The sequence below is a fragment of the Triplophysa dalaica genome, chromosome 9 (genome assembly GCF_015846415.1).
Source record: "Triplophysa dalaica isolate WHDGS20190420 chromosome 9, ASM1584641v1, whole genome shotgun sequence".
In the NCBI taxonomy this organism is placed as follows: domain Eukaryota; kingdom Metazoa; phylum Chordata; class Actinopteri; order Cypriniformes; family Nemacheilidae; genus Triplophysa; species Triplophysa dalaica.
Window position 1 is genome coordinate 16,640,301 of NC_079550.1, and position 25,915 is coordinate 16,666,215.

At 36.6% G+C, this 25,915-nt stretch overlaps 3 protein-coding genes across 3 annotated transcripts; 2 read left to right on the forward strand and 1 right to left on the reverse strand.

The window, feature by feature from the left end:
* Positions 1-928: 928 nt before the first annotated feature.
* On the forward strand, positions 929-7,957 carry LOC130428903 (olfactory receptor 1500-like). Its single transcript, XM_056757199.1, is given in 3 exon segments — positions 929-963; positions 6,712-6,888; positions 6,891-7,957. Coding segments are annotated over 2 exon segments (963 nt in total). The 5' UTR covers positions 929-963; positions 6,712-6,749; the 3' UTR covers positions 7,715-7,957.
* LOC130428171 (olfactory receptor 1-like) lies at positions 3,684-4,661 on the forward strand. The gene has a single exon (XM_056756033.1). The coding sequence runs from the start codon at positions 3,702-3,704 to the stop codon at positions 4,659-4,661; it is 960 nt and encodes a 319-aa protein (XP_056612011.1). The 5' UTR covers positions 3,684-3,701.
* Positions 7,958-9,947: 1,990 nt separating the features above from the next.
* On the reverse strand, positions 9,948-18,998 carry LOC130428172 (protocadherin Fat 4). Its single transcript, XM_056756034.1, has 10 exons — positions 18,059-18,998; positions 14,694-17,555; positions 14,509-14,610; positions 13,697-13,998; positions 13,523-13,611; positions 13,207-13,377; positions 12,362-12,489; positions 12,069-12,287; positions 11,616-11,874; positions 9,948-10,990 (listed from the first exon to the last, which is right to left on the reverse strand). Exons 1-8 carry the CDS (start codon positions 18,996-18,998, stop codon positions 12,154-12,156), a joined length of 4,728 nt encoding a protein of 1,575 aa, XP_056612012.1. The 3' UTR covers positions 9,948-10,990; positions 11,616-11,874; positions 12,069-12,153.
* Positions 18,999-25,915: the final 6,917 nt, after the last annotated feature.

The window sequence follows — 25,915 nt, forward strand, 5'->3', positions numbered from 1 at the left end:
ATAGAATCACAGCCTCATCACCATAAAGCAAAGGATACATTTTCTGTAGGTAGGCCCCCTCTTCTCAAATCTCAATAAGTTAGATATAACTTTAACTTCCCTACTAACTTCTGATTTATGTATAAACACTGTGCTTGAAATCACTCACCTGTTCGCTGATGCTCTACTCACAGGTCATTGGATTCAAATAAGAAACTACCATGAACCAAAATCTTGAAGTCAAATGTAACACTTTAGTATAAAAAATCTAATTGGAATTCATGTGATTTTAACATCAACATAACAAAACATTAAACAAAATAACACATTTATCTATATATTATGTATTATAAGTCCTCTAAAGTCACGGCAAGAAAAGTCATGTAAACCATATAGAAAACTTTTAATTTGATGATAAAATCACATTTGGGACTTCGGGATTAATCATTTAAAAGGCAGGATTTTTATTAGAAAATAGTTGAACAGAGGTATGATTATAGGCCCCATATTGCATCCAAACCACATAAATGACAAAGTTCATATCTGCCATCAGATGTTAAGATTCGCATACTGTACACTGTGCTAGAAAAAAATAGCTGTAATTTGGCAGATATGTGTGACTTAAAGGGACAGTTCACCAAAAAATGAAAATTCTGTCATCATTTATTCAACCTCATGTCATTTCAAACCTGGATGAGTTTCTTCCTTCTGCAGAACACAAAAGAAGATATTTTGAAGAATGCACTATGCACAGCTGGGTTATTTCTGTAAAAACATTTTTTGGTTAATTGTGCTGGGTCATAATTTTTGGTTGTTTGAGGTACTGTAAACACACAGTTGGGTTGCTCATGCTGGGTTAAATGGACTGTGGGTTCTTTCACCACTGAACAGCTGTGGTGGGTTATTTTGACCCAACCGTTCTGAATTCTTCACTCGTCTCATTGTCATACGGCAACGCACATCACAGCAAGCTGATTTTATAAGGTAAGTTAATATGATATATGATTATTTTTAATTACTTGTGGTAAGAGCACACTGATTTTACTGTTTAATGCAGTATTTGATCCGTCGCTGTGCGGAGTGAGTGTTTTATTCTGTGATTGATTAACGTTAAGTAATTTAGCAGTTTAGCAAGCTAATATTTTTTTACATAAAAGGCCTTAACAATCGCTTTATGGTTATGTTATATATGTGTGTACGCGGCACATTATTACTTAAAAAGGTTTTTATCTCTCACTTTAACTCCTCATGGAAATGTATGAACTAGCCTTAGGTCAGAAATACATGGTATAGTTCGGTTACTGTTTGCATACTGTATGGCTTTGTAATGGTTAGTCAGAATTAGATAATATCATACAAAAATACAAAACTTGATCTAAGGGGATACTTTTTCAAGTGTCTGCGACGTGCCAGACTCAACCAACCAGCCATAATTTTGAATTTAGCTTTTCGCGCTTTTTTCCCCTCAGGTAACGTAACTGTTAGCTGAATTAGCTAAAAGCTATACCTCTTAATCTCACTGATTATTACAATTAATGAAAAAAAATAATGTTTGGAAATGTAAACAGAAATATCCTTCTGACACACTACAGCAAAAGATAGAAAGAACTGACTTTTAAACCATTGTTTAGCGGAATTCTGTGGGATTTGATGTTTTATGTGCTAGAAAGAGCTGTGGGAATGGGCCTTGAAAAATAAGTAAAATAAAAAAATATAATTTTCCAAAATTTTTTTGAGGTTTACCATACACATGTAATTGGAATAACCAGTTTTCAATACAAAGCAATGCCTCTTTTACAGTACATCACAAAAAGGATGCAGAAAATATGTTCTATTGTACTATTATAAATGACTATTATATATTTATTCCAAGATGATTACAGAACAGTCTGATAAACATAAGAAAGCGAGTGACCCAGCAGAAACAATCACAGGGTTTAGAGCTCATTTATAATCTTTGGTGTTGAATTTGGCAATCGGCATCATTTTAATATTGTCTTCTGTGTGTTCATACCATCGCGACTTTTGCGAATAAATCGCGCTATTCGCGCTTCATTCGCGCGTCAAATTCACTTCACTACAGACGCGAATTTGCGTCATGGGGGGGGCTTCGTGCCAGGCGGCACTAATCTCGTATATATATATATTTATTGCTCAAATTCTGTAAATATCGTTTTTGACAATTTACCAGATTATCCGACCACCTCATTTACTTTCTTCCAAGCAAGATCATTTTTATTTCTGTTTCGATAAAAGTAAGAGGTATCGTACAGCTCCAGGTATCCACACACAGCAACGATGAATTTGTCCTCCATTGTTGTTTGGGATTTCTGCCTCCGCTCGCAACGTCATAATCACGTCACTACTAGAGCAAGCTCCTGATTGGTTAACGCGGCGCGAATTTTCGCCAAAATTCAGATTTTTTACAATAGATTATGTCATCACAGAGGGCCCTGAGGGTTCTGTGCATAAACTGTATAAAACCAAATCTGTATAATATGCCTGTCATTGTGGAATAACTTCCTGAAATATTACCGATGACATGATGAGCTAACTGCTGCAACTGCTAAGGATCACGCTGCAGTTGTTTCAACAGCAGCATCGATGTTTGCCAATGTGAGCTCCAGTCCTCCTGATGCTATCTTGGTCACGTTGTTCTGACCAAGTTCTTATTTTACTTTCTTATATATTTTGCCGCTATGCTGTCTAGCATTATAACTGATATAAATGAAAATGATTGACATGATTTCAACAGCAGCTGCTTGGACAGCTATGACCCAAATTTCACATCTATCCCTCACCGGCTTATTATTATTTTATTTCTTATGGGCCCGACTACTTGTGTGTGTGGAGTTTGCATGTTCTCCCCGTGCCTCGGGGGTTTCCTCCGGGTACTCCGGTTTCCTCCCCTGGTCCAAAGACATGCATGGTAGGTTGATTGGCATCTCTGGAAAAATTGTCCGTAGGGTGTGAGTGCGTGAGTGAGTGAGTGAATGAGTGAGTGTGTGTGCCCTGCGATGGGTTGGCACTCCATCCAGGGTGTATCCTGCCTTGATGCCCGATGAATCCTGAGATAGGCGCAGGCTCCCCGTGACCCGAGGTAGTTCGGATAAGCGGTAGAAAATGGATGGATGGGCCCGACTATGATGGTCTATTTTTTGTATTAGTTGAATAATTTAATATAAAAATATCCCCAATCAGAGGCCCCTAAGCAGGCGGGGCCCAAAAGCAAATACTTAAATAGTCATATGCCTTGTTTCTTTAAGTATTGTTCATTTTAATTATTGAAGATTTTCAAATGGTGTGGTATGCATTGCAATGATGTACTGACATCACACACAAACATAACAACAACAAATATAACATGTGATAAGAAGTGAAAAAAACCCAACAACACGTCAACATAGGGAGGTCTTTGTGAGTTCACGGCAGGCATTATAAGCATGATTTCTGTATATTGTTTCAGATGGATGTTGAGAGTGAATGAGTTTAATCAGTTTATTTTTATAGCTGAAGCATCTGTGGCAGGTCTTTTGTGTCTACATTATGATTCAATGATGTTTTAGCAGTTTAGTTGCATTATAGTTTCAAGTTTGCATTGTATTGTACAATGTCATTGAAATTTATTTATATGTCTAACCTATGATCAGTTCCATCATAAGCAGTGTGCAATACACAGTACTTGGGTTTATATCAGGTTATTGTGAAGTCTTTCTAGAGCCATGACCTTCAACGTGACTGTCATCACTGAATTCTACCTGATGGGATTTCCAGGACTCCCGCCACAGTATTATGGAGCTGTGGGAACCTTGTTGTTTTTTGTCTACTTGACACTGGCAGGAGGAAATCTCTTTATTATTTTATTCATTGCTTATGAGAGAAGCCTTCAGAAACCCACCTATTTAATCTTCTGTAATCTTGCTGTGTCTGATCTTGTTTTTGGAACTGTCACGCTGCCTACGGCATTCTCAAAATACCTTTTCAACATCCATACTATATCATTTGACGGCTGCTTTGTGCAGATGTTTTTTGTTCACTACTTAGGAAGTGTAAATTCGTTCACTTTGCTATTAATGGCCATTGATCGGTTTGTTGCGGTGCGTAACCCATTTAGATATTGTGTTATTATTACAAACAGGACAATTTCATTTGCATTCGCATTGATTTGGATACTACTAATAGCTTTATTGTCATCAATCGTATACATAACCTTTGATGAACCCTACTGTGATTCTAATGTCGTGACCCAAAATTATTGTGATCAAAACTCAGTGTCTAAACTTTCCTGTGGAGACATAAGGCAAAAGAGGTTGTTTATATTTGGAAGTGCCATGTTTGTCCTCTTGGCCCCTTTGACTTTCATCATATTTTCTTTCATTTCTATCATCGCGACTGTTTTTAAAATCTCTGATGTTCAGGCACGATACAAAACGTTCTCAACATGCACTCCCCAACTTCTTATCATTTGTCTGTACTATATACCCAGATGTGTTGTCTATGTGTATGATGTGACAGTTACCATCACACCTGGAATTCGGATGATGTTAATTATGTGGTACAGTCTGCTGCCCCCTGTTGTCAATCCAATAATTTACTGCTTCAGAACCAAAGAGATCAAAGACGCATTAAGGAGAAAAATGAGACACAAAGTAGGGCATGCAGATGACAATGATGTGGAATAAAACCTTGAAATGATTAAACAGCTTTAATTGTTACACTTTTAATGTACACTATAATTATTATCCAATGAATGTTCAGATCAGTCTTAGGACGCATTCCTGATAGCATGTCATGTTTTATGTTTCATGATACCATGTTTTTATTGGCTAGTATAAAAATTAGTGTATTTAATGTCTACCAATGTTTTCCAGTTATTCAAATAATTGAAGTTTTCTATGAGACTATAGATGTTGGAAACACGTTGATTCCAAATACAACTCCCCAAAATATTTATACCTTTGTTATATTTGAAAACAGCAAAATTGTTAAAAAAATGCACTTTTATGTCTGCCAATGGTGCAGTGGTTACATTAAGAAAGTCAAATTGTATCTTACACATACCAAAGATATTCATTTCTAATTCTGGCCAAATATATTTTGCATTGTTTATTATAAATACAGCTCTTTGTATTGACATTTTACATCCCACAGCCAGATGCCAAGATGAGTCTCTTTTAATTGCGATGTATAAACACATAATTTTTCACTTGGTGGTTGGTGTCATTGAGAAATTTCAAAAATTAGTTGTGACAGATGTTTTTTCCAACATGTCTTCGATTTGAAAATATAACTCTTAAGATATATGTTGGGAAGTAAATGGTCAATTATAATAATAATCAAATGTAAAGCGATACGTTTAACGTACGGTTTTGCAGTAACGTTTAAGAAGATAACAGTTCATAAAATTATTTCTGTATGCATGTATATATATACTTTGACTGTATACAAATAAAGCCACATAAATAGACTCTGTGAAAATGTTTGTACCATTCAAACAAAGTATTTTATTGGAAACATTAAAGGCCAACACAAATATTACAAGAAGCTAAATATGAATCATCTGTCAAGCTTATAATAGAAAGCGTGAGATTTTGCTATCACAGCGTCATCACTATAAAGCAAAGGATACATTTTCTGTATAATCACTCTGCTTGGAATCACTCACCTGTTCACTGATGCTCTACTCACAGGTCATTGGATTCAAATAAGTAACTACCATGAACCAAAATCTTGAAGTCAAATGTAACACTTTAGTATAAAAAATCTAATTGGAATTCATGTGATTTTAACATCAACGTAACAAAACGTTAAACAAAATAACACATTTATATATATATATTATGTATTATAAGTCCTCTAAAGTCAAGGCAAGAAAAGTCATGTAAACCACAAGAAAAACATTTAATCTGATGAAAAAATCACATTTGGGACTTCTTTTAAAAGGCAGGATTTTTATTAGAAAATAGTTGAACAGAGGTATGATTATAGGCCCCATATTGCATCGATGCCACATAAACGCCAATCTACATATCTGCCATCGGCTCATCAGATTGCATCCCCATATTTACTGTGTTAGGAAAAAGCTTTAATTTAGCAGATATGTGTGACTTAAAGGGTTAGTACACCCCAAAATGAAAATTGTGTCATCATTAACTTTCATGTCATTTCAAACCTGTCTGGCTTGCTTTCTTCTGCAGAACACAAAAGAAGATTTTCTGTAGAATGTTGATAAAAATATTGACCCCTACTGACTTCAATTGTATGGATACAAAACCACTGAGACCTTTCTTAAAATATCTCCTTTATTCCACAAAAGAGTCATAAGCAGTCTTGAATGACATGATTTTTTTGTGATTTGGTGAACTATCACTTTAATATGCGCTTTGGTTCAAACCCTCTTTTATCTCATCTCATGCATTTTTCAATAAAGCACATACATAAAAACGAATACTAAACTTAGTCCTAAAAGTTCATCGAATGAGAAAAAAACAAGCAGCCTCAAACATATGACGTGTCTCATGTCTCGGAGGTAGAGTTCATAAACTGATGCTTCACTAGATCTCTGACAGTTCATGCTGAGAGCACAGTGGACACAAGACTTTTATTCCATTCACATAGTAAGACTATTAAGTGTTTACAAGTTTACAGTGTAGCGTAAATTAAGGCACATAAAAGTTGAAATGATAGACCTTGTTTGTAATTGATATAATATGTTTTATATATAATTTGCAGTGAGAGCCGTTCTTTAGATTTGAGGAGCTTCTGGAGTCATGGCAGAAGCGAATGGCACTCGGATCACTGAATTCTTCCTGCTTGGATTTTCAGGACTACATCCACAGTATAATGGAGCTGTTGGGACCTTTTTACTTTTCGTCTATCTAATACTAGCAGGCGGAAATATCTTGATCATTTCTTTATTGCATGGGAAAGAAGCCTTCATAAACCCACGTATTTAATCTTCTGTAACCTCGCTATATCCGATCTTGCTTTTGGAACTGTCACACTGCCTAAAGTGGCTTCCAAATATTTAATCAAAGATGATTATATAGCATTTCATTTATGTTTTGCTCAAATGTATATGGTTCATCATTTAGGTACTGTCAATTCCTTTTTGATGTTATTAATGGCCCTGGATCGGTTTGTTGCTATATGCAACCCCCTTAGATATTCCACTATTGTAACAAACCAGTCTATTGCTTGGGCATGTGCAGTGTTCTGGTTAATAATTTTAGGATGGTTACCACTGTTTACTTATCAAAGTGAAAAACTTTCCTTTTGTGCTTCAAATGTTATCAGTCAATGTTTTTGTGATTTCAATTCATTAGTTAGACTTGGGTGCGGGGAGAAAAGCGAGTTAAGGAAAAATGCATTTGCCATGGCCATGTTTGTGCTTTTGGGTCCTTTAATTTTCATCATATTTACTTACGTTGCCATTATCATATCTGTATTTAAAATCTCAAGCGTTCAGGCCAGATATAAAACATTTTCGACATGCAGTCCTCAGCTGTTAATCATATGCCTTTACTATTTACCCAGATGTACTGTGTATATTTGTGATTTAACTGCTGAACTGCCTGTAGTCGTTCGGATTATGCTTGTTATGTGGTACAGTCTGCTGCCTCCTGTTGTTAATCCATTGATATATTGCTTCAGAACTCAGGAAATCAAGGCTGTTTTAATGAAAAAAATCAGATCCAAAAAAGTGAACTTTAATTTAAAAGCATCTTCATGCTGATAACATCTGTATTTCTGTAAAGCAAACTTCTATGTTTTCGAAACTATGATGTATAATAATAATCAGTACCAAATGTTACAGAACAAGAAGGATGTGCAAGTAACTGACAATTTTCACAGCAGATTAAGAAGAGTTCAGATGTAAAACACTCTAAATCTGATTTCTTTTTTAAAAGGCCCCTACATTTACCTAAAGCAATACCAGATATTTCAGACGGGGCAGAGTGTGATATTTTATGTTTTGAAGCAAAATTATTTGAGGACGTATACTGTGCGGAGAGCATTTACTCAACATCATAATCTCATATTTTTTTTATTTTGTGACATTAAAATTAATTTTATAGATTTTTTTTACAGGTTTTCCACATGTAATGTCCAAAAAAGTATAATATGATGGAATCAAAGTGGTTTGTTGCATATTTTTTCAAGTAATTATTAAAATAGGTTAAAAAAGGTTAGTTTACAGTATATTTCAGTACATACAGTACATTTCTGCAGTATATATCAACAAAATTTTCATTTTTATGGGCTTTTTTACAGTGTATTTTACAATATTCAAAAGCAGTGATGTTGAAACAAAAGCTGTTCATGAGAATTCACAAACGTTTGAGTTTAAAATGTTTAATTACAATAATTTCAAGCAGATTGGACTGAAATATGCCCAACAAGGGTTTATATATTTATTTTGTACTGTACTCTTATTTCATATTCAGCATATTTTATTTTATTTGTTTGACCTTTACATTCATCTTAAATCATTGGCAATAAACAACAGATTACTGTGTGAACAACATTCCCCATATACTGTGAGCAACAGGCTCCCCATTAAAGTATATTCCCATTAAAATCAAATGTGTGTTAAGTGAACAGCATCTAGTTTGCAGAGTAAGAGAGTTTGTAGTTAACACCTATATGCATCTGTTTGACTTAGAAATAAAATAATTCGATTTTGAAAAAAAACTTCCATTATTATAGTTTTGCGACAACTTTGTGGACTCTAGCTCAACTAGAGCACTGTGTCAACAATGTAAAGGTCATGGGATTTTTTTACCTTAAATTAACTATTGCAGTGGATAAAAGCATCTGATAAAAGTAAAATGTAAATGTAAAATGTGTTACAACTAGCCATGGTGTATGTTGTACACATACCAAACAAATACCCCGCATAAAGAAACTTTAAATTATTTCCTCCTGATCACTCTGAAAATCACATGCATCCGGATGATCGTTTGATAAGCAGGCTATGTCCTCAAACACATCTGCATAGGTGCTGAAATGGACTCCTAGATTTAAGAGACCATCTAACTGCTGAACACCACCGGAGGCGAAGGTGCTGCGGAGACTCTGGACACATGCAGGTGTTACCGTGGAATGATCTCTGATGAGCGCAGGGGGCATCAGGATAGACCGTCCTATGCACATATCTTCAGGAAGAAACAAAATTAAACTCAATTAACCAAAACTCTTTTGGCCTATAATATGTTAAAGTAGTGCATTAATCGACAACTATAAATTGTTGTGTGCACTATGATTTTATCTAATTATTATTAAAACATTAAATTACAAGAGTAAATACATTTAATTAATTTAATAGACTAATGATTAAAAGATTAAGGGGCGGTTTCCCGGACAAGGATTAGCTAAAGCCAGGACTAGGCTTTAGTTAAATTAGGATGTTTAAAAAAGTTTTACAAACAAACTTTACAAATAACATTACTGGTGTGCATCTTGAGACAAAACAATCGCACTGATATATGTTAAGATATGTTAGTGTTTGTTGTTTTCGATCAAGACACCTCTGACATTTAGTTTAGTCTGGGAATAGACATAAAACCTGTCCAGGAAACCGCCCCTAAAAGATTAAATAAATTAAAATTAAATAAATAAATACAATTAAATGTTAATATTAATTATTATCATATTTTATTATTATTTTTTTTATAATATTATTTTTCCCAGTATATATTGGCTTTACTGTACAATATTGTCATAGCTGGTGAAAGTACATTGTAGGTCCACTAGATGGAGGCAATCTCTAAACACCAGAATAACACACACCTATCCAGCATTTCTCATTCAACATCCTTAATACAGGGAACGCAGAAGACATCTGAGTATTAGACAAAACTATTGGCTGCAAATAATTTCGAATTCATTAAAAAAAATTGTCACTTTCTTGTGTATGCACTTGCCTTCAGATGGATGTTCATCTTTGTTGTCCTGTGAGCTGATGAGGGAAAGTTCTCTCTCACAATAATCAAATTCAGAGCCTGTAAATGAGTAGTGACTTTCACTCTCAGATGAAGTCTCCATACATCCTCCTGACCAGACAGCCCTGCAAGGCTTTACTAGAAAATCACCCTTAAGTTCCCACTTCGCATTCAGTTTCTCAAGCTCGTCTTTTGAGAGATGTTGTGGAGGCCCGGTCACATCAGGGGGCAGGTTTGGCCTAAAGAAGGTATGAGATTGACGTTCCCAGTGGTGAAAATCTCTCCGAAGTTTAGGGGAAGGATGCACCTGATTTGTGCTGCATGCAGAGATTTGTTGATTTCCATTCAGTCTCTCAGGATTGATAGATTTGTCATGTGTTTGTGTAATAACATCTGAGCTATAGACTGTATAAGTGCTGTCAATCTCATAATACTCCAGTTCACTTCCACCAAAACTTGAGATAGGGCAAGGCGGCCCACCATTACTGTAACTTTCCAATCCACGTGTCCTGTCCTTCGGCCTTATCAAATCCGGCTGATGGCAGCCATCATTCCAGATGTTCTGAGGAATTTCATCAACACCATTAAATGCCAGGTTATCTGTGCCATGCTGTTTGGCAGGTGGCACGAGGAAGGCATGACTTGCCTTTTGGTCATTGCAGAGTTTGCCTTGTCTTTTGATTACAATGCACAGAACAAGGAGCAGCAGAACGAGTGCAATTGGAAGAACAACTGCAACAATCCATAAGGGGCGCTCTTTTGGGATTGAGAACAGGCTTGGCTCGCCATTGTATACGATGAGCAGGGTGCACATGAAGAACCAGACATGTTGCGTAAACAAATGCACCAGAAGTCATCTTTAGAAGGAGATCCACAGTCTTTATTACTTAAGCAGGGAACTGAGGGACAAGAATTTTGAAGGCATGAAATGAGAACACAGTTGTCTGGAGAAATGCATACGTTTTGGAGGTCAAAGGGGCTGGATTTGGCCTCGGCTATCTCACTATAGCTGTTAAAAGGTAGGACATGGCCGTTGAATTTAATGTAGTCCACACAGCCGCTAAAAACTGAAAAGAAAACACAAGAGCTCGTAAGCAGAAATGAAATTAAATGAAATTGAATAAAAAATACAAATTACATAAAGAATAAAGAAAATGAAAAAAGAATCAAATTAAATAAAGTTGAATGTAAATAAGAGTTACAGTCACTGTCAAAAATGAACACAAGTGATCTTTTGTGTTTTTTTGCAACCAAAATATTAACTTAAAGACAGAAAGGTGACTCAAAATAAATAAAATAAATACAAATATAAACTCTAATCAAATGTAAGATACAAATTAAATAAAATGAACGCAAAAAACACAAAAATAAACAAATAAAATACAAAACTCAAATGCAAAATATAAATAATATTAAACAAACAACTCAATAAAATAATAAAACGAAATGTAAATAAGAGTTATATAGTCACTGTCAAAAATGAACACACTATGATCTTTTGCGTTTTTGTGGCAAACTAAATATTAACAAAAACATGCAAACAGTTTATGAAAAAAAATGTAATAAAAGGGCCAATGTTGAATCATTAACTGTATAATATCTGAGTGTTTATGTATAGATTTTGTGCCAAAAAAAAAAAATGTGACAACCAGGCCTTCATAGAATTCATCACAAAACAGACACAAATCTTACCAAAGTTCTGATCTCTGGTTTCTGTTAGCGAAGCTGTTCCTAGAAATATGGTGTCTACTAAGAGTGCAGAGTGAGTTACAGTAATGTTGGTGTTGTTCACCACAGGTTGATCATCCAACGACAGAGTGACATACGCCCCCCTTCTGCGCAGTTGAAGAACATGCCACTGTCCATCTGACACATCCCCATCTAAAAACACCTCCAGCTGCTGACCGGATGTGATGTTTGTAAACCCACACAGAGGCTTTCCATCTAAAATCTGAGACAAGAAATATATTCATAAAAGTGTTCATTAGAAATGGATTATAAATCTGACCAAGTTCCTGATGAGGTCACAAATCAAAAACTAATAGGCAAAGATGATGATGATGAAAATGAAACCTGAATATAACGTATTTTATTTGCATATTTGTTGTTTGTTGACTAAATGACAAAACACTGTGCATTGCTCACTTTAAGATTTAAATGTGCTGTTGGACCCCAGCACACAACCAAGACACCATTTTTTCTCAAGGTCCTCATCTTGACCTCAATGCTGTCAAACCCCCTGAGAGTCTCCATCCTTCCCATCTAGAACTGCTTGCAGGAGCTGGTTTCTCCTGTAGCTTTCTTTGACAGAAAATTCAACGTGTGATTCCCCGTTGAGAAATAATACATGCTGCTCAGCCAAATCTATGGAAGACAAAGTTGACATCATTTTAATCTGTCACAGATAATAGACAAACCATAGATGTGAATGAACTTACTCATGGCACAATTAGGTCCTGTGAAATGATCTCTACACTGGCACTGATGATGAAACCATTGGTCTTCACACACTCCTGCATTCAAACACTTTGCCGTCTGACAGGGAGGAACATCTGATCGAGGACATCTGACCAATAAAAAGAAAAGTCACGATCAGTGTTTGGAAAAAAACAGTGTGCTTCTACCATGGGCAGCATTAAAATTAAAGTTAACATATTAGATAAAGCAAAATAAATCAGAATATATAAGATTATTAATTATTAGTAATATATACTGTAATGTTTCTAAATATACTGTTGTGCTACATTAAAAATTACAGTTATGCAATCTGTTGCTTCCTCAGGAAGTTAATCTTTTCTGCATTCTTATATGTCCAGTGTGTAGTTTTTTGGAGGATCTACAGTTTTGACGGAAATGCAATATAATATACATAACTTTGTCTTCAGAGGTCTATATAGACCTTACATAATGAAGCGTTATTTTTTATTAACTAAGAAGGAGCTATTTCTATCAACATACACCCCGGGTCCCCTTACATGGAATTAGCCATTTTGTTTCAACAGTAGCCATGAACTGATAAATTGCTTTACAGAGAGCATTTGGTAAATATACTACCTCCGAAGCCAAAACACAATGTCATCTAATTGTGTTGTCAACCACTGTAGTGATTTGATAGAGAGGGGGAGTGAGCCATTGGTTGCAATTCGCAGCCTCACCACCAGATGCCGTTAAAATCACCACATCGCTCCTTTAATCCACTTTTTGATGGCATCAGGAAAGCTGTTTGTTACTTCTCTAGTTTAAACGAGTTTAAGTAGTATATAGAAGCACTTCTTAGACTGACCGATCAAGTACTTTGTGGGATGTCAGAGACTTGAAGGCATCTGAACCAATGTTGTTCACTTGTATGTTTCTCATACATCCAACAAAGTCATGAGTCCTGATTTGCCCCTGCAAAATGACATCAATGGACTTTATTCCACCAAACGTCAGATTAGTGGTCACTTCCAAGGTCCTGTGTGCAAAAAAAAGGAAAAACAATAGGCATTAAGATATGTTAGGAAAAAGTGATTATTATTATAATAATTACTATTTTATTAGAGTGCTTAATCTAAAATAACACGATGTAAAACAAAATGAAAAGATTAAGCAAAGTATACCTTTGAGTTGCTTTATGCCCATCATTTTGTAAGAAACAAAAGCCTTGCGGTTCACTGGTAGAGCAGATATCTATTTCTACAGAAGCTATCTAAGAGAGACAAAGGGATGCAGACCTGCAGAATATCTGACAATTCTTTCACCAAAATGATATCTAAGAAGTAAAAATGACGTACGTTTCCAGTTCTTTTAACAGTGATATTGTGGAAACTTCCATCAGTCACTGATTTCCCTGTGACCAATCTTACCACACCAGATCCAAGATCATAAGAGAACCACAGTCTCCCATCTACAGTTTCAAGTGCCAAGAACTCTGAGGTTGATGGGTCACCGTGGTTGTACAAAAGTAAAGAATTTTGCTGAATGGTTGCAAATTCCAAAGAGATTAAGTTATAATGGGGATCTAATGGAGGAAATTCAATATAAGAAAGCTCTTGAAAGCCATAACTGTGTTCTTCACAATTGACTCCGCTCACACCTAACAATAAAAATAAACTTCATTAGAAATAGAAACAGTCGAATTATTACAGTTTACAAGGAGGTTGTATATGTTAACATTAGTATATGTTTTTGTTAACATGAACTAACAGTGAACGATACTTCTACAGCATTTATTAATCACAGTTCATGTTCATTCCAGCATTGACTAAAACATTTTACAATGCTGTACAACTTTGTATATGCTGTGGGTGGTTTCAGCTGCAACAACAAACAAGCGATATGATGCCTAAACTTAACTTCTGATAGACCTCTGCACAGACTCTAATCTAATAATATAATATAATATAATATAATATAATATAATATAATATAATATAATATAATATAATATAATATAATATAATATAATATAATATAATATAATATAATATAATATAATATAATATAATATAATATAATATAATATAATATAATCATTTAAAATGGAAATACTATGTTAATTTAAAATATTGATTCATGTAAGTATGCACAAAAATGTTTCTCTTACCAAATGGACACTGACAAGAATACCCAGTTAAAAAACTGGAGCAGTAACCATGAACACAAGGAGAGGAAGCACAGTGGTCCACAACACGATCACAAAACCGTCCTTTGACAAAAATAAACGGTTAATTCATTTATAACATATACATTTATATCTGACAGACAAATAAATAACCCCTGAAATCCTACCTTCATACCCTGGACTGCAGTCACAGATGAACCCTCCATGTTTGTTCCAACATGTTCCACCATTTAGACACGTCACAGTTTGACACTCATTGTCGACAGTAGTACAGTGCGGCCCTGAGAATCCATCTTTGCACTCGCAAAAATATGTCCCTGGATTGTTATAACAGGTTCCTCCATTTTCACAAGGTTTCTTCTCACATTCATCCAAGTCCAGCTCACATGCCTCTCCCATGAAACCCGTTCTGCAGGAACAGTTGAAGATCTCAAAATACGGAGACACGAATATGAGACTAGAACTTTCCAAGACAGCAACGTCTTGGCTGATGTGAATGTTTCTATTGCATGTGGCTCCATTTTGGCAGGGAAAAAGCGTACAGGGGTCGCTGGTTATCTGTGATATAGTAACATTGCTTTGTCCTTCCAGTAACTTCTTATGCGTGTTTGATATTCCACTTGCCACATCTGCGGTTACGTACAGTCCGTTGTAACTTTTTACGGCAGCCAGAAGCAGCATTTTATCTCCTTGTGACTTTATCCCGAACACATGCGTTTTGGAAGCTTGGAGATTAAACAAGCTATCCAGTGCTTTCACAAATTTTAAATACTTCAAAGACAGGAATTCCTCAAGTGTAGATATAGAAATGTAGAACAACACACAGTTGTCTAAAGAGACGTTAGTGAAACCTTTGTAATTGACGAAGATGCTGTTGTTGACAGAAGGGTGGAGCTGATCGCTCGCCTCGATGGATATATTATACGTCGCCTCCCCTTGATACGGCGAGGACCATAAATTACACATTCCGAATGGGAAACTAAACATGCGGAGTGGCCCATTTCTAATAGAGCAGTTGAACACATCCAGTACATCCTCATCGTTCGGTCGTACATTTCCGATTAGACCTCCGGGGAAGGAGCTTCCGTAATACTTCACTAAAATATTGATGTTCCTCTGCGATGGTGCATTGTCATTCTCATCCAGGATTTTAATGTGAAACACAGCAGTGGATGACAACGATGGTTTGCCAGCATCTTGAACCACGACGTGCAGATGAAAGGAAGGGTTGAGTTCCCGATCAAGAGGCCTTGATGAAAAAAGAACCCCATCAGATCTGAGAGAAAAACTGTTTTCAGGTCTCATCAGCCAGTAGGTGAACGGACCTTGATTTGGAGGAAGATCTTCGTCGGTTGCTGTTAAAGTGGACACCTTAGTTCCAGGAGGTTGGTTTTCCCTAATAAAGCCCTCTGTGATGGAGAGTTTGGGTGGGTTATCATTGACGTCAGTGATGGTAATACTTACTTTGGTGGTTCCTGTTACGGCAGGTGAGCCTTCATCAATAGCAACCACTGAGAGGTTATAGAAAGGCCAAAATTCTCTATCCAAGTGATTGTGAACTGAGATGACCCCATTAACAGGATCTATAATGAAAGAACTATTTATATTCCCATGTTCTATGCTGTACGAGAACCTGCTCCATTCTGGTACCACATCACGGTCCACTGCTTTTACTTTGGTGATGGAGGTCCCAACGGAGACGTCTTCTGGCACTGTTACCATGTAGACCATTAAATCAAACTCAGGTGGGTCGTTTTCATCTAATATTTGTACATGTATCAAAGCTTCATCAATATTAAATCCAGTAATACTTCCTCTATTTTTTGCCAACACATGGAGGACATCATAACTTTGACCTCGGTTTTTCAAGTCTCTGGAGACGTATATCGTTCCTGTATACTCAACAACCCCAAAGCAGGCTTTTTTACTTTGACCTGCAAGTACATAAAACACATCCCCATCAGGCCCCAAGTCGTAGTCTACGGTAACTACTCTACCTATTTCCGTCTGTACAGGCAACGCCTCAGAAACAGAGAAGTTGTAGACATGATTTTGAAAAGCAGGGATGAATTCATTAATGCCGGTGACCTCTATGCGAACGTGCGCTATATCATACAAATATGGATAGCCTTGGTTGGTAGCCTTGACTGTAATTTCAAAATGCTGATGTTGCTCAAAGTCAAAAACCTCAGAAGTGGTTATAGTGCCATTTTTTGTCTCCAAGTAAAAGAAACTGATGTCTCCTGCGATGAGCGAATATGTGGTTTCTCCGTGTATTCCAGAATCTGCATCAGTGGCCCAAACCTGCACAACCGGACTTCCAACTACAACATTCTCTAAAACAGAGACAATGTATTCTGCAGATGCAAAAACAGGAGGGTTATCATTTAAATCAGTAACATATACTGTGATGTTGAGTTGATCCATTTTAGGATGCCAGCCTCCATCCTTGGCAATGACATTTAGATTATGGGTTTCTGATTTCTCAAAGTCAAGGGCTTTGACCAGCATGATCAACCCTGAAGAGCGTTCAATGGACAACAGTCCATTTTCATTCCCACTGTTCAAAAAGTAGGAAATGAGACCATTGATGCCGGTATCTTTATCTTTGGCTTGAATCTTTCCAATGATTGAACCCGTGGGCAAATCTTCAGGAACAAAAAATGTGACTTTACTGTCAGGGAAATACGGTGGGAAGAGATTCTCTCCTGTGACTGTGAAGCAGACTTCAGTCTGGGTGGAAAGAGGAGGGTAGCCTTTATCTTTAGCAGTGACTTGAAGAGTTAGGATGGTGTCCAGATTATTTATTAAAGTCTGATTCACCAGAACTCTCCCGCTTTCATGCTGTACCTGAAAATAAACAGATCCATTCCCACCACTATTGAAGTACTCAACACTGTCGTTCTTTTCAAGAGAGTCTTGATCTACTGCGGATAACTGAATCACCTCAGTTCCCACCTCCAGGTTCCACAGAATGGGGACCAATGGCCTGATGGGTACAAATGAAGGTGGGAAATAATTGTATCGTACTAGCGTCACAGAGAGAACACTAGAGCTGTTTAATGAAACACTACCACAGTCAGAAGCTACAACTGTGAAACTACAGTTTAATGACACAGAATCATGGAGAGAAATGAGCTGTTTGGTCGAAACATCCCCAGTGGAAGCATTCACAAAAAAACATTCATTTGCTGGGTCAATGAAGTACAAAATCTGAGCATTCGGACCAAGATCGCGGTCGGTAGCGCTAACTTGTAGAAGGAACATTTCAGGCAGGTTCATCTCAGGAACGGTTATAGAGTATAGAGGTTGAATAAAGAACGGTGTATTGTCATTGATGTCCATAATATATATGGTGACGTCTGTACTAACACTCCAAGCTGAATCATTTGCATTCACTTTGACAATATAATGATCTTGATCTTCTCTGTCCAAAGGCTCACTCACCACTACAACACCACTAGCTTTATCAATACTGAAGGGACAGTTGTTATTTTGGCCAGGATCGTATACTCAATAATAGAATTTACACCAACATCATCATCTGTTGCCGTTATTCGGATGATCGAAAAGCCAACGGGAGCATCCTCAGAAACTTCCGTGATAAAAATCTGTGAGAATCGAGGCGCGTGATCGTTCACGTCGAGAACTGTGACAACAATCGTCGCAGTGGCAGATAAACTGTTTTTGTCTTTATCAACAGCTTTGACTGTGAGACTATAATGTGATATCTTCTCTCTATCCAAACGCTTTGTCGTTGTGAGAGTCCCGTGATTTATGTCTATTTTAAATGTGCCCTCAAAGTTACCAGCCAAAAGAAAGTACTTCACCTCTCCGAAAGCTCCAGAGTCAGCATCGGTTGCTGACATGTCACACACCCGGCGTGCTGCCAAGTTCTCACTCACTTCACATCGGTAGATCTTGTGTGAAAAGACAGGTGGGTTATCATTCACATCACTGATGTTTAAATGTATTTCCGTATAGGATGAATAAGGTGGCATTCCAGAGTCTCGTGCTTCAACTATCAGATGAAAATAAACAGTGGTCTCAAAATCCAAAGGGTCCCTCACAATCAGTTCACCGCTGCTGTGGTGAAGCTGAAATACATCACCAATGTTTCCAGAGGACAGATAAAAGAACACAGGTGCGTTCCTCAAAGTTTCTGCAGTCAAGATAGCCACAAGAGTCCCAGCTGGTTCATCCTCTGAGAGAAAGTCCTTGTATACTTGAACTGTGATATGAGGAAAGTCTGAGTTATTCTGAAATCTGACAGTGAGGGTTGTTGTGTCGATTTTTGGAACATCTGCTCCATCTTGCACATGAACATCAACTGTGATGTCAATTCCTCTTTTTACAGAATCTGTAATGAACACTGTTCCCGTGAGAGAGTTCATAGAAAAGTGATGGGCGTGTAGGCCATGTAGAGAAAAATTCAGTTTTCCATTCAATCCGGCATCGGCATCTTCAGCCATCACCGTGCAGACGACCGACCCTTAAATAGTAAAAGAAGAGTTAAACCTAAATTGTAGATATTTAATTTTAAATATCAAGTTGTTCCAAATCTGTTTAAATGTCTTTATTTTGATGAAGACAAAGAAAAATATCAAATTTCTTGGAGAAAATTTCAATGGTTGTCATAGGTGCCCCAGAACTGTTTGCTTTTGATTTTGTGTTCAACCGATGACGAAATTTAGTTTGCTAACTTTATTCCAAATGTATACAGATTTGGAACAACTAGAGGGTAAGTAAATGAAGACAGAATATAATTTTTTGGGTGGACTATCTCTTTAAGGTCTTGCATTCAGATACCTTTGGGAATTCCAGAAGGAACATTGGCCACATATGGTCCATATAGAAATGATGGGGAGTTATCATTTACATCCTCAACAGTTACTGAAACAGTAGCTGAGCTGGAGAGCATCTGTGTTGAATGTCTATCAGTGACGACAACAAAGAACCTGTAGAAAGCCACTGTCTCTCTGTTCAGGGCACGTATGGTGAACAACTCTCCAGATGTGGCATTGATAGAAAAAGGAATATCTGCTCCATCTAAAGAATATCTGCAATCATGTGAAATCTTTAAAAGTTTTAAACAAATATAATGATAACACAACAAAAAACATTGTAATATGGTATTTTGGTCAACTACTATGTTATTTTTCGAAGTAATTTACTATGGGACCTAGAAAGTACTTTTTAAATGGTAATCTTAAATTAAATGCCCTTGTCATTGTCAAAACAACAATAGAAGAGTTATAATAGTATGGAACCAAATTCATTATTATTTAAATATGTTATGTTATATTATATATATTATAATATGGATGCCAGGTTGTAATATAAAATATAATGATTTATAAAAATAATCTATATACTCCGTGACCCGAGGTAGTTCGGATAAGCGGTAGAAAATGGAATGGAATGGAATCTATATACTGTATACATGACAAAACAGTGATTATGACCAGAAACAGGACATATAATCTACACATCAAATTACTTTAGTTGCCCATTGGAACCATCATCTTTATCAGAGGCTGTAGCTCTCCCAAACACAGTTTCAACAGGAGAATCCTCTGATACACGAGAATAAAACGTGTCCTCATCAAAAATTGGAATATTGTCATTGACATCATCAACAACAATAACCAGGGTCCCAGTGCCTGTCAGTGATGGGAAACCTGGAGAAAGGGACAGAAATTATATTTTAAAATAGCTCCAGCCAAACAAATGCTGATGCAAATTTAATTGCATATTATTTGAAGGGATAGTTCACCCCAAAAATGAAAGTTTTGTCATCATTTATTTCAAATTTCACTGTTCAGCTGCACATAAAGAAAGATATCTGGAAGAATGTTTATAACCAATCTGGGGTTACCATCGACTACCATAGTAGAGAAAAAAAACTATTTTTTTAGTCAATGTTGCCCTTGAAATGTTTAGTTTCCCACATTCTTTAAAATATAAATTTTTGTCTTAAACAGGATAAAGATTAAAGTACCGCTTTGTACCAACTTGAGGGGGAGAAAATTATAACAGAATTTTCATCTTTGAGTGAACTATCCCTTTACATTAACAATAGTGATGGCAAAATTTGAGCACTTTAAGTGGACATCCAATTTTAATACCTGAATCAGCTGCAATCACTTTTAACTTATACTGGCTTTTCAATTCCCGGTCAAGATTTTCCACGATTTGAAAAGTCCCGTTTGGAGAAAGTGAAAAAAGACCCTCTTCATTTCCTGATTCTACTGAGTATGTCAGCAGACCGTTCGCCTCCAGATCATCATCAACTGCATATATCTACAAAAGATGCATTAAACAAAATGTCCATAAAAGAAAAAACAGGGTATCATCTAAAGTAAAGTTCACCTTCAAACTGAAAAATCTGCCATTATTTACACGTCCTCATGTCATTCAAAACCTGTGAGACTTTCTATCTTCTAAAGAACACAAAAGAGGTCTTCTTGAAAAATGTTGGTAACAGAAAACCGTTGGTTACCATTGACTTGCATTGGTTTTGTGTCCATACAATAGAGGTCAATGGGGACCAATGGTTTTTGGTTACCGACATTTTTCTATATATCTTCTTTTGTGTTTTGCAGGAAAAAGAAAAGCACACAGGTTAAAAATGAGTAATGATCACAGAATTTTCATTTTGAAGGTGAACTGTTTCCACTTATATCACGTACCTGATGGATATTCTGAGAAGAATCTTCCCCATTCTCAAGAACATGTAAAATCAGCGATTCCGAGGAAAAAACAGGTATGCAGTCATTAACATCTGTAACTGTGATGTTGATGGTTGCCGTTGCAGATCTTTGAACGTCCCCCTTGTCTACTGCTGTGACTGTAAAACTGTAGAAAGCCTTCCTCTCACGATCCACCTCATCTATCACTGATAGCACACCCAGAACGGAGTCAATCACAAACCCAGTCTCTGAGATGTGAAACCGCACTTCTCCATTCAACCCAACGTCTCGATCACGTGCGTGAACCTTAAGCAGACTTGTTCCACGAGGAACATCCTCATGTATCGTGATGTTGTAAAAGCTTTGAATAAACTCTGGATTCTGGTCATTAACATCCTCAATTAACACCGTGAGGTTAGACAAACAAAACATCTGAGGTACACCTTTATCTTTGACTTTTAACAAGACTGTGAACGCATCATCAACCTCCCGATCCAAAAGCTTCTGCAGGTACATAACTCCAGTCGAGCTGTTTATACTGAACGTCTCCTCTGCTTGATTCTCTAAACTGAAAACTATTTCAGCATTGGATCCTAAATCAGCGTCCGTGGCTTGTATGACTGTAACAACAGAATAAAGCGGGGCGTCTTCCGGAAAAATAACAGCATCGGGTGTCGTGATGAGAGGACGGTTGTCATTGACGTCCAGAATGTGGATGGTCACATGTGCTGAGGTTGTGTGCGGAGTGTCTGGTGGTAAAGCATGATCACTTGCGTGAATAATTAGGCTATAGGTTGCCACTGTTTCTCTATCTAAATGCCCTCTTAGACACAGCGCCCCCTGCTGGTCCAAAGAGAATTTGCTTTCAAGATCTCCTGATGCCACAAGCAAATCCACTTCTCCATATAAACCTGTTAAATACGAGAAAATAAGACTGAATTTCAATAACCAAGAAAATTCAATTGTGGTAATTAATTCAATTCTTGTCAAGTGAAGTGAGTTAAGTCGAGTCAATGGAGTTGAATAATAGATTATTCAATTAATTAATTAATCATAATTAATAATGCATCTTGAATCCACTTTAAATCGCTTTAGATTAAAGAATCTGTAAATAAATGTAAATCTAAACAGTTTAATAAAAATCCAAAATCAACATCAAATTAGATTTAAAGCCAAAGAACTTAAATATAAATAAGAAACCAAACTAAATAGGGGCGATGAGTCTATATGCACTGAAAACATATTAGGTTTCATTCTGAACACAAAATAAGAGAAACAAAGCAGGTTCTCCATTATCAGCAATAGTCAACATCCCCGGGAGACCCCTATTCATCTGCTCAGGAGGCTTACAAAGAAGAAATGACGTAAGATTTAATGAAAAGGTCTCAGTCTGTACGGCATTTCCCGAAGCTTTTCAAATATACAGCCCTGGAGGCTTTGTGCCAAAAGCAAGCAATGGTTCTAAAGGTATCGTGGGTCTCTTCTTTTGTGCCTAATCTGCTTGGACTAGTTTTATGTCAACACAGATATGTTGAGAAAATCTTTTTTTTACACTTTGGTCTTCCTTTGGGGTATAAAGATGTCATTAACATGCATCTAATAACTTTGTATTCTAAAAATCAAGCCAGAACAACACATCAAAATCTGAGCGCCACGTGATTTTATCTGTGCACATTTGAATGGGTACAAATTAGTATTTGAACACATCATTTGTAGTGCAATGTCATCACTATTCTGCACTAACCCTCATCCGCATCTGAAACATCCAGCATCAGGAAGCATGTTCCAACAGATGAGTCCTCTAGCACAGAGGCGGAAAACACATTCTGGCTAAAAACAGGTGGGTTGTCATTGACGTCAATCACGTTGAAATACACGCGGACCCTTTTGAGCTGTCCGTTCCCCTGCTGTCCAGCGACGATCAGGATGTAGTATCGCTCCATCTCAAAATCAAGAGCACGGGATAAGAGGAATTCCCCGGAATGAGGGTCGAGAAGGAAAAGACCATCTCCATCATCTTCTAGAACGGAGATTATTGGTGTTTTCTGTTCTTTGCTAAATAATGCCTCCACTTGACCTACAATCGTCCCTATAAGAAGACACAGTATAATCAATACGATTCTGCAAAATGTATATACAGAATCTTAACATTTGTTTAAAAATGTAAATGAACTTAAAAAACAATGCTCACCAGGGGGCGTGTCTTCTCTTACTTCAAACGAATACACAGACTTGGAAAAGGTGATTTGTGTGAATCTTTTAATACGAAGGGATGTTATGCTCATAGATGGCAGAGCGGAGATATTAGACCACTTCTTCTCATAGCTGTGAGTCCAAAGACTATCTGATGAGCTGGTGCAGCCAACATCACTCACAGCAAACCTGAGAAAAACCTGTGGGGAAATGTATATTTACTTCTAAATGAGAAAAAAGCACTGCTGAGAAAATATCATAACACACTTATTTGAAAGACGTGAAACAAAAAACCCAAAAGACATGGAAAACTTTCAGCCTTTAAATCCCATGGTGGAAAGGAAAGGGTTCTTTGTAGGAGAGCAGCAACAGTACACCTTCATTTGTGTGAGGTCTTTTTTTCTTGCTGCCCCTTTTACCAGAGTGTCCCACGCCAACCTGAATATGTTCCTTTATTTGGGTTCCCCAGGTGCCTGCCTTGGTTGAGCTCTAAAATGTCAACTTAGATCTGGACATGGTGTCCAAAAAGAGTGGCCGTAAACTGTTTATTTACACGCATATACCATCTCTTTACAGTATTACATGATCTGTATCCAAGATACAGTCATAAAATATTTATATATATATATATATATATATATATATATATATATATATATATAAACTTTCTCTCACCAGGTAGTGGTCTAGCTTTTGTTGAAACCTGTAACTTTGTATTGGCACTTAATGTGCTATGGCTCCTGTATGACATATCGCGTATTGCTCCTAAACTCTTGTAAGTCGCTTTGGATAAAAGCGTCTGCTAAATGACTAAATGTAAATGTATAGCAAATCATTATAATAGGCTTCTGCATCAACGATACAAATGAAGGGACCGTTTTTCTTGTTATTTAAACCTTTTAAGTACCGTGCAGATTATGATACCCACGTCAAGAAGACCTTGTCAACCTTTTTCTGACAAACTTTCAAAAACATTATACTCCAACTAATTTGCATAATAAAGACTCACCGCCAAGTGCAGGAAAAATGTGCAGAGCTGTTTCAATCCTAACGTCTCCATTTATGCTCGTGTCCATTTACCTTTGTTGCATCTAAGAACATTTCTCGCCCATATTTGCGAGTAAGTGACCAAGCACGAGCTTTTAAAACGGGACATCTCTCCGTCAAGTCTTCATCTGATTCTGAAGGACGCCAGTTGTGTGTCAAGGGATACAAGAACAGAGAGTTGTTTTGGCGCTTCCAGATACCGCCTCTTTCCAAAGCTGCGCAAAATGTAACTTTTTTTAAACTGTTTTGTATAGGCTACTTTCACTCATTTGTCAAATGAATCTACGATTAACGTAAATAAATAAATACAATAAGTAAAAACAATATCGGTATTCAATGTGACGTGGTTATGGTGTATTTACATGTTTTTACTCACTCGGCCAAGGGATCTTTTGAACTCTTTTCTGTATTCAGTGGACGCCAGCATGGATCTCAACCAAAAAAAGGTGAACAAAACAAAGCTGTAAAAAGCCACCAGACAACCACTAATTTTGAGAAAAGAAGAACTATAGGGGTTATCCCTTGTTTCAGAGAAGCAACTAAAATGTTTTGTAAAACTATTTTATTTATATAGTATTTATTTGTATTTAATCTAATTATTAATTCTTTGAAAGTAAGTATGTTGTATTCTAAACTACAGTTTATGAATGCCATTTTTAAGTGGACACAGAAGTGACTCATTGCATGCCTACATGCAGTAGCCTAAACAAAGTATTCAAAAATGTGTAAGTATTCAAATGCACTAAATATACAGTAAGTCAAGTGTTAAACAATTACAACTTTCCTTTTTTTCTGAGGGGATGTAATGTGTGTTTGATTTAAAGGATGTCCTGCATTGCACATGTAGGCCTAGGTCTGTAGTACTGTTGGAAGTGAAAAGCAGTATTAGCACTAAAGACTTGTAAACTGACGAACTAATATGGTTTTACAACCACATGATTTATTCTAAAGAGTATATTATTTAACCAACAAGTGAACATATTGAGCATATGAGAACTGCTTTGCTCTGCTACTGACGTAACTCTAAGTGCGCCATCTGGTGGTCAAACACAATAATGTTATGTTAAATATTTTTTATGGACACTTGGCTCCGTGTATACAAACAATATTGAAACCAGTGCGACGATATTCCTCTCACGAACTTGTTTGTTAAAATGTTTAATAACACATTTTTATTGGACAAAATATCTTAACAGACAATACAATTATCTTGAACATGAGCACATCAATGTGAAACCTCAATAACATGACGTCATCCATAACGCCACATACCGCAATTACGCATCATGGCCACAGGAAGTCACTGTATGAATCTAAAACGTAATTTTGAAACGGTTTTTCTTATTTAGGAATATGTAAAAATATAAATAACTTTTAACTTTTGTTTTTATTTGCCTTTAAAATGACATAAGATTGACAATAAATAAGGTTTACTAATTACTGAACATATCGTTTTC

Bases quoted from the DNA above. Each gene is read 5' to 3' on its own strand.
- LOC130428171 (XM_056756033.1), top strand. From the start codon at position 3,702: ATGACCTTCAACGTGACTGTCATCACTGAATTCTACCTGATGGGATTT.
- LOC130428172 (XM_056756034.1), bottom strand. From the start codon at position 18,998: ATGGCTGAAGATGCCGATGCCGGATTGAATGGAAAACTGAATTTTTCT. The intron at 14,611-14,693 runs GTAGGATTTCAG...TTTTTGTCAAAG, and splicing joins CTGCAGTCCAGGGTATGAAG to GACGGTTTTGTGATCGTGTT. The intron at 12,490-13,206 runs GTCAGTCTAAGA...TTTATTGGTCAG, and splicing joins TCCCACAAAGTACTTGATCG to ATGTCCTCGATCAGATGTTC.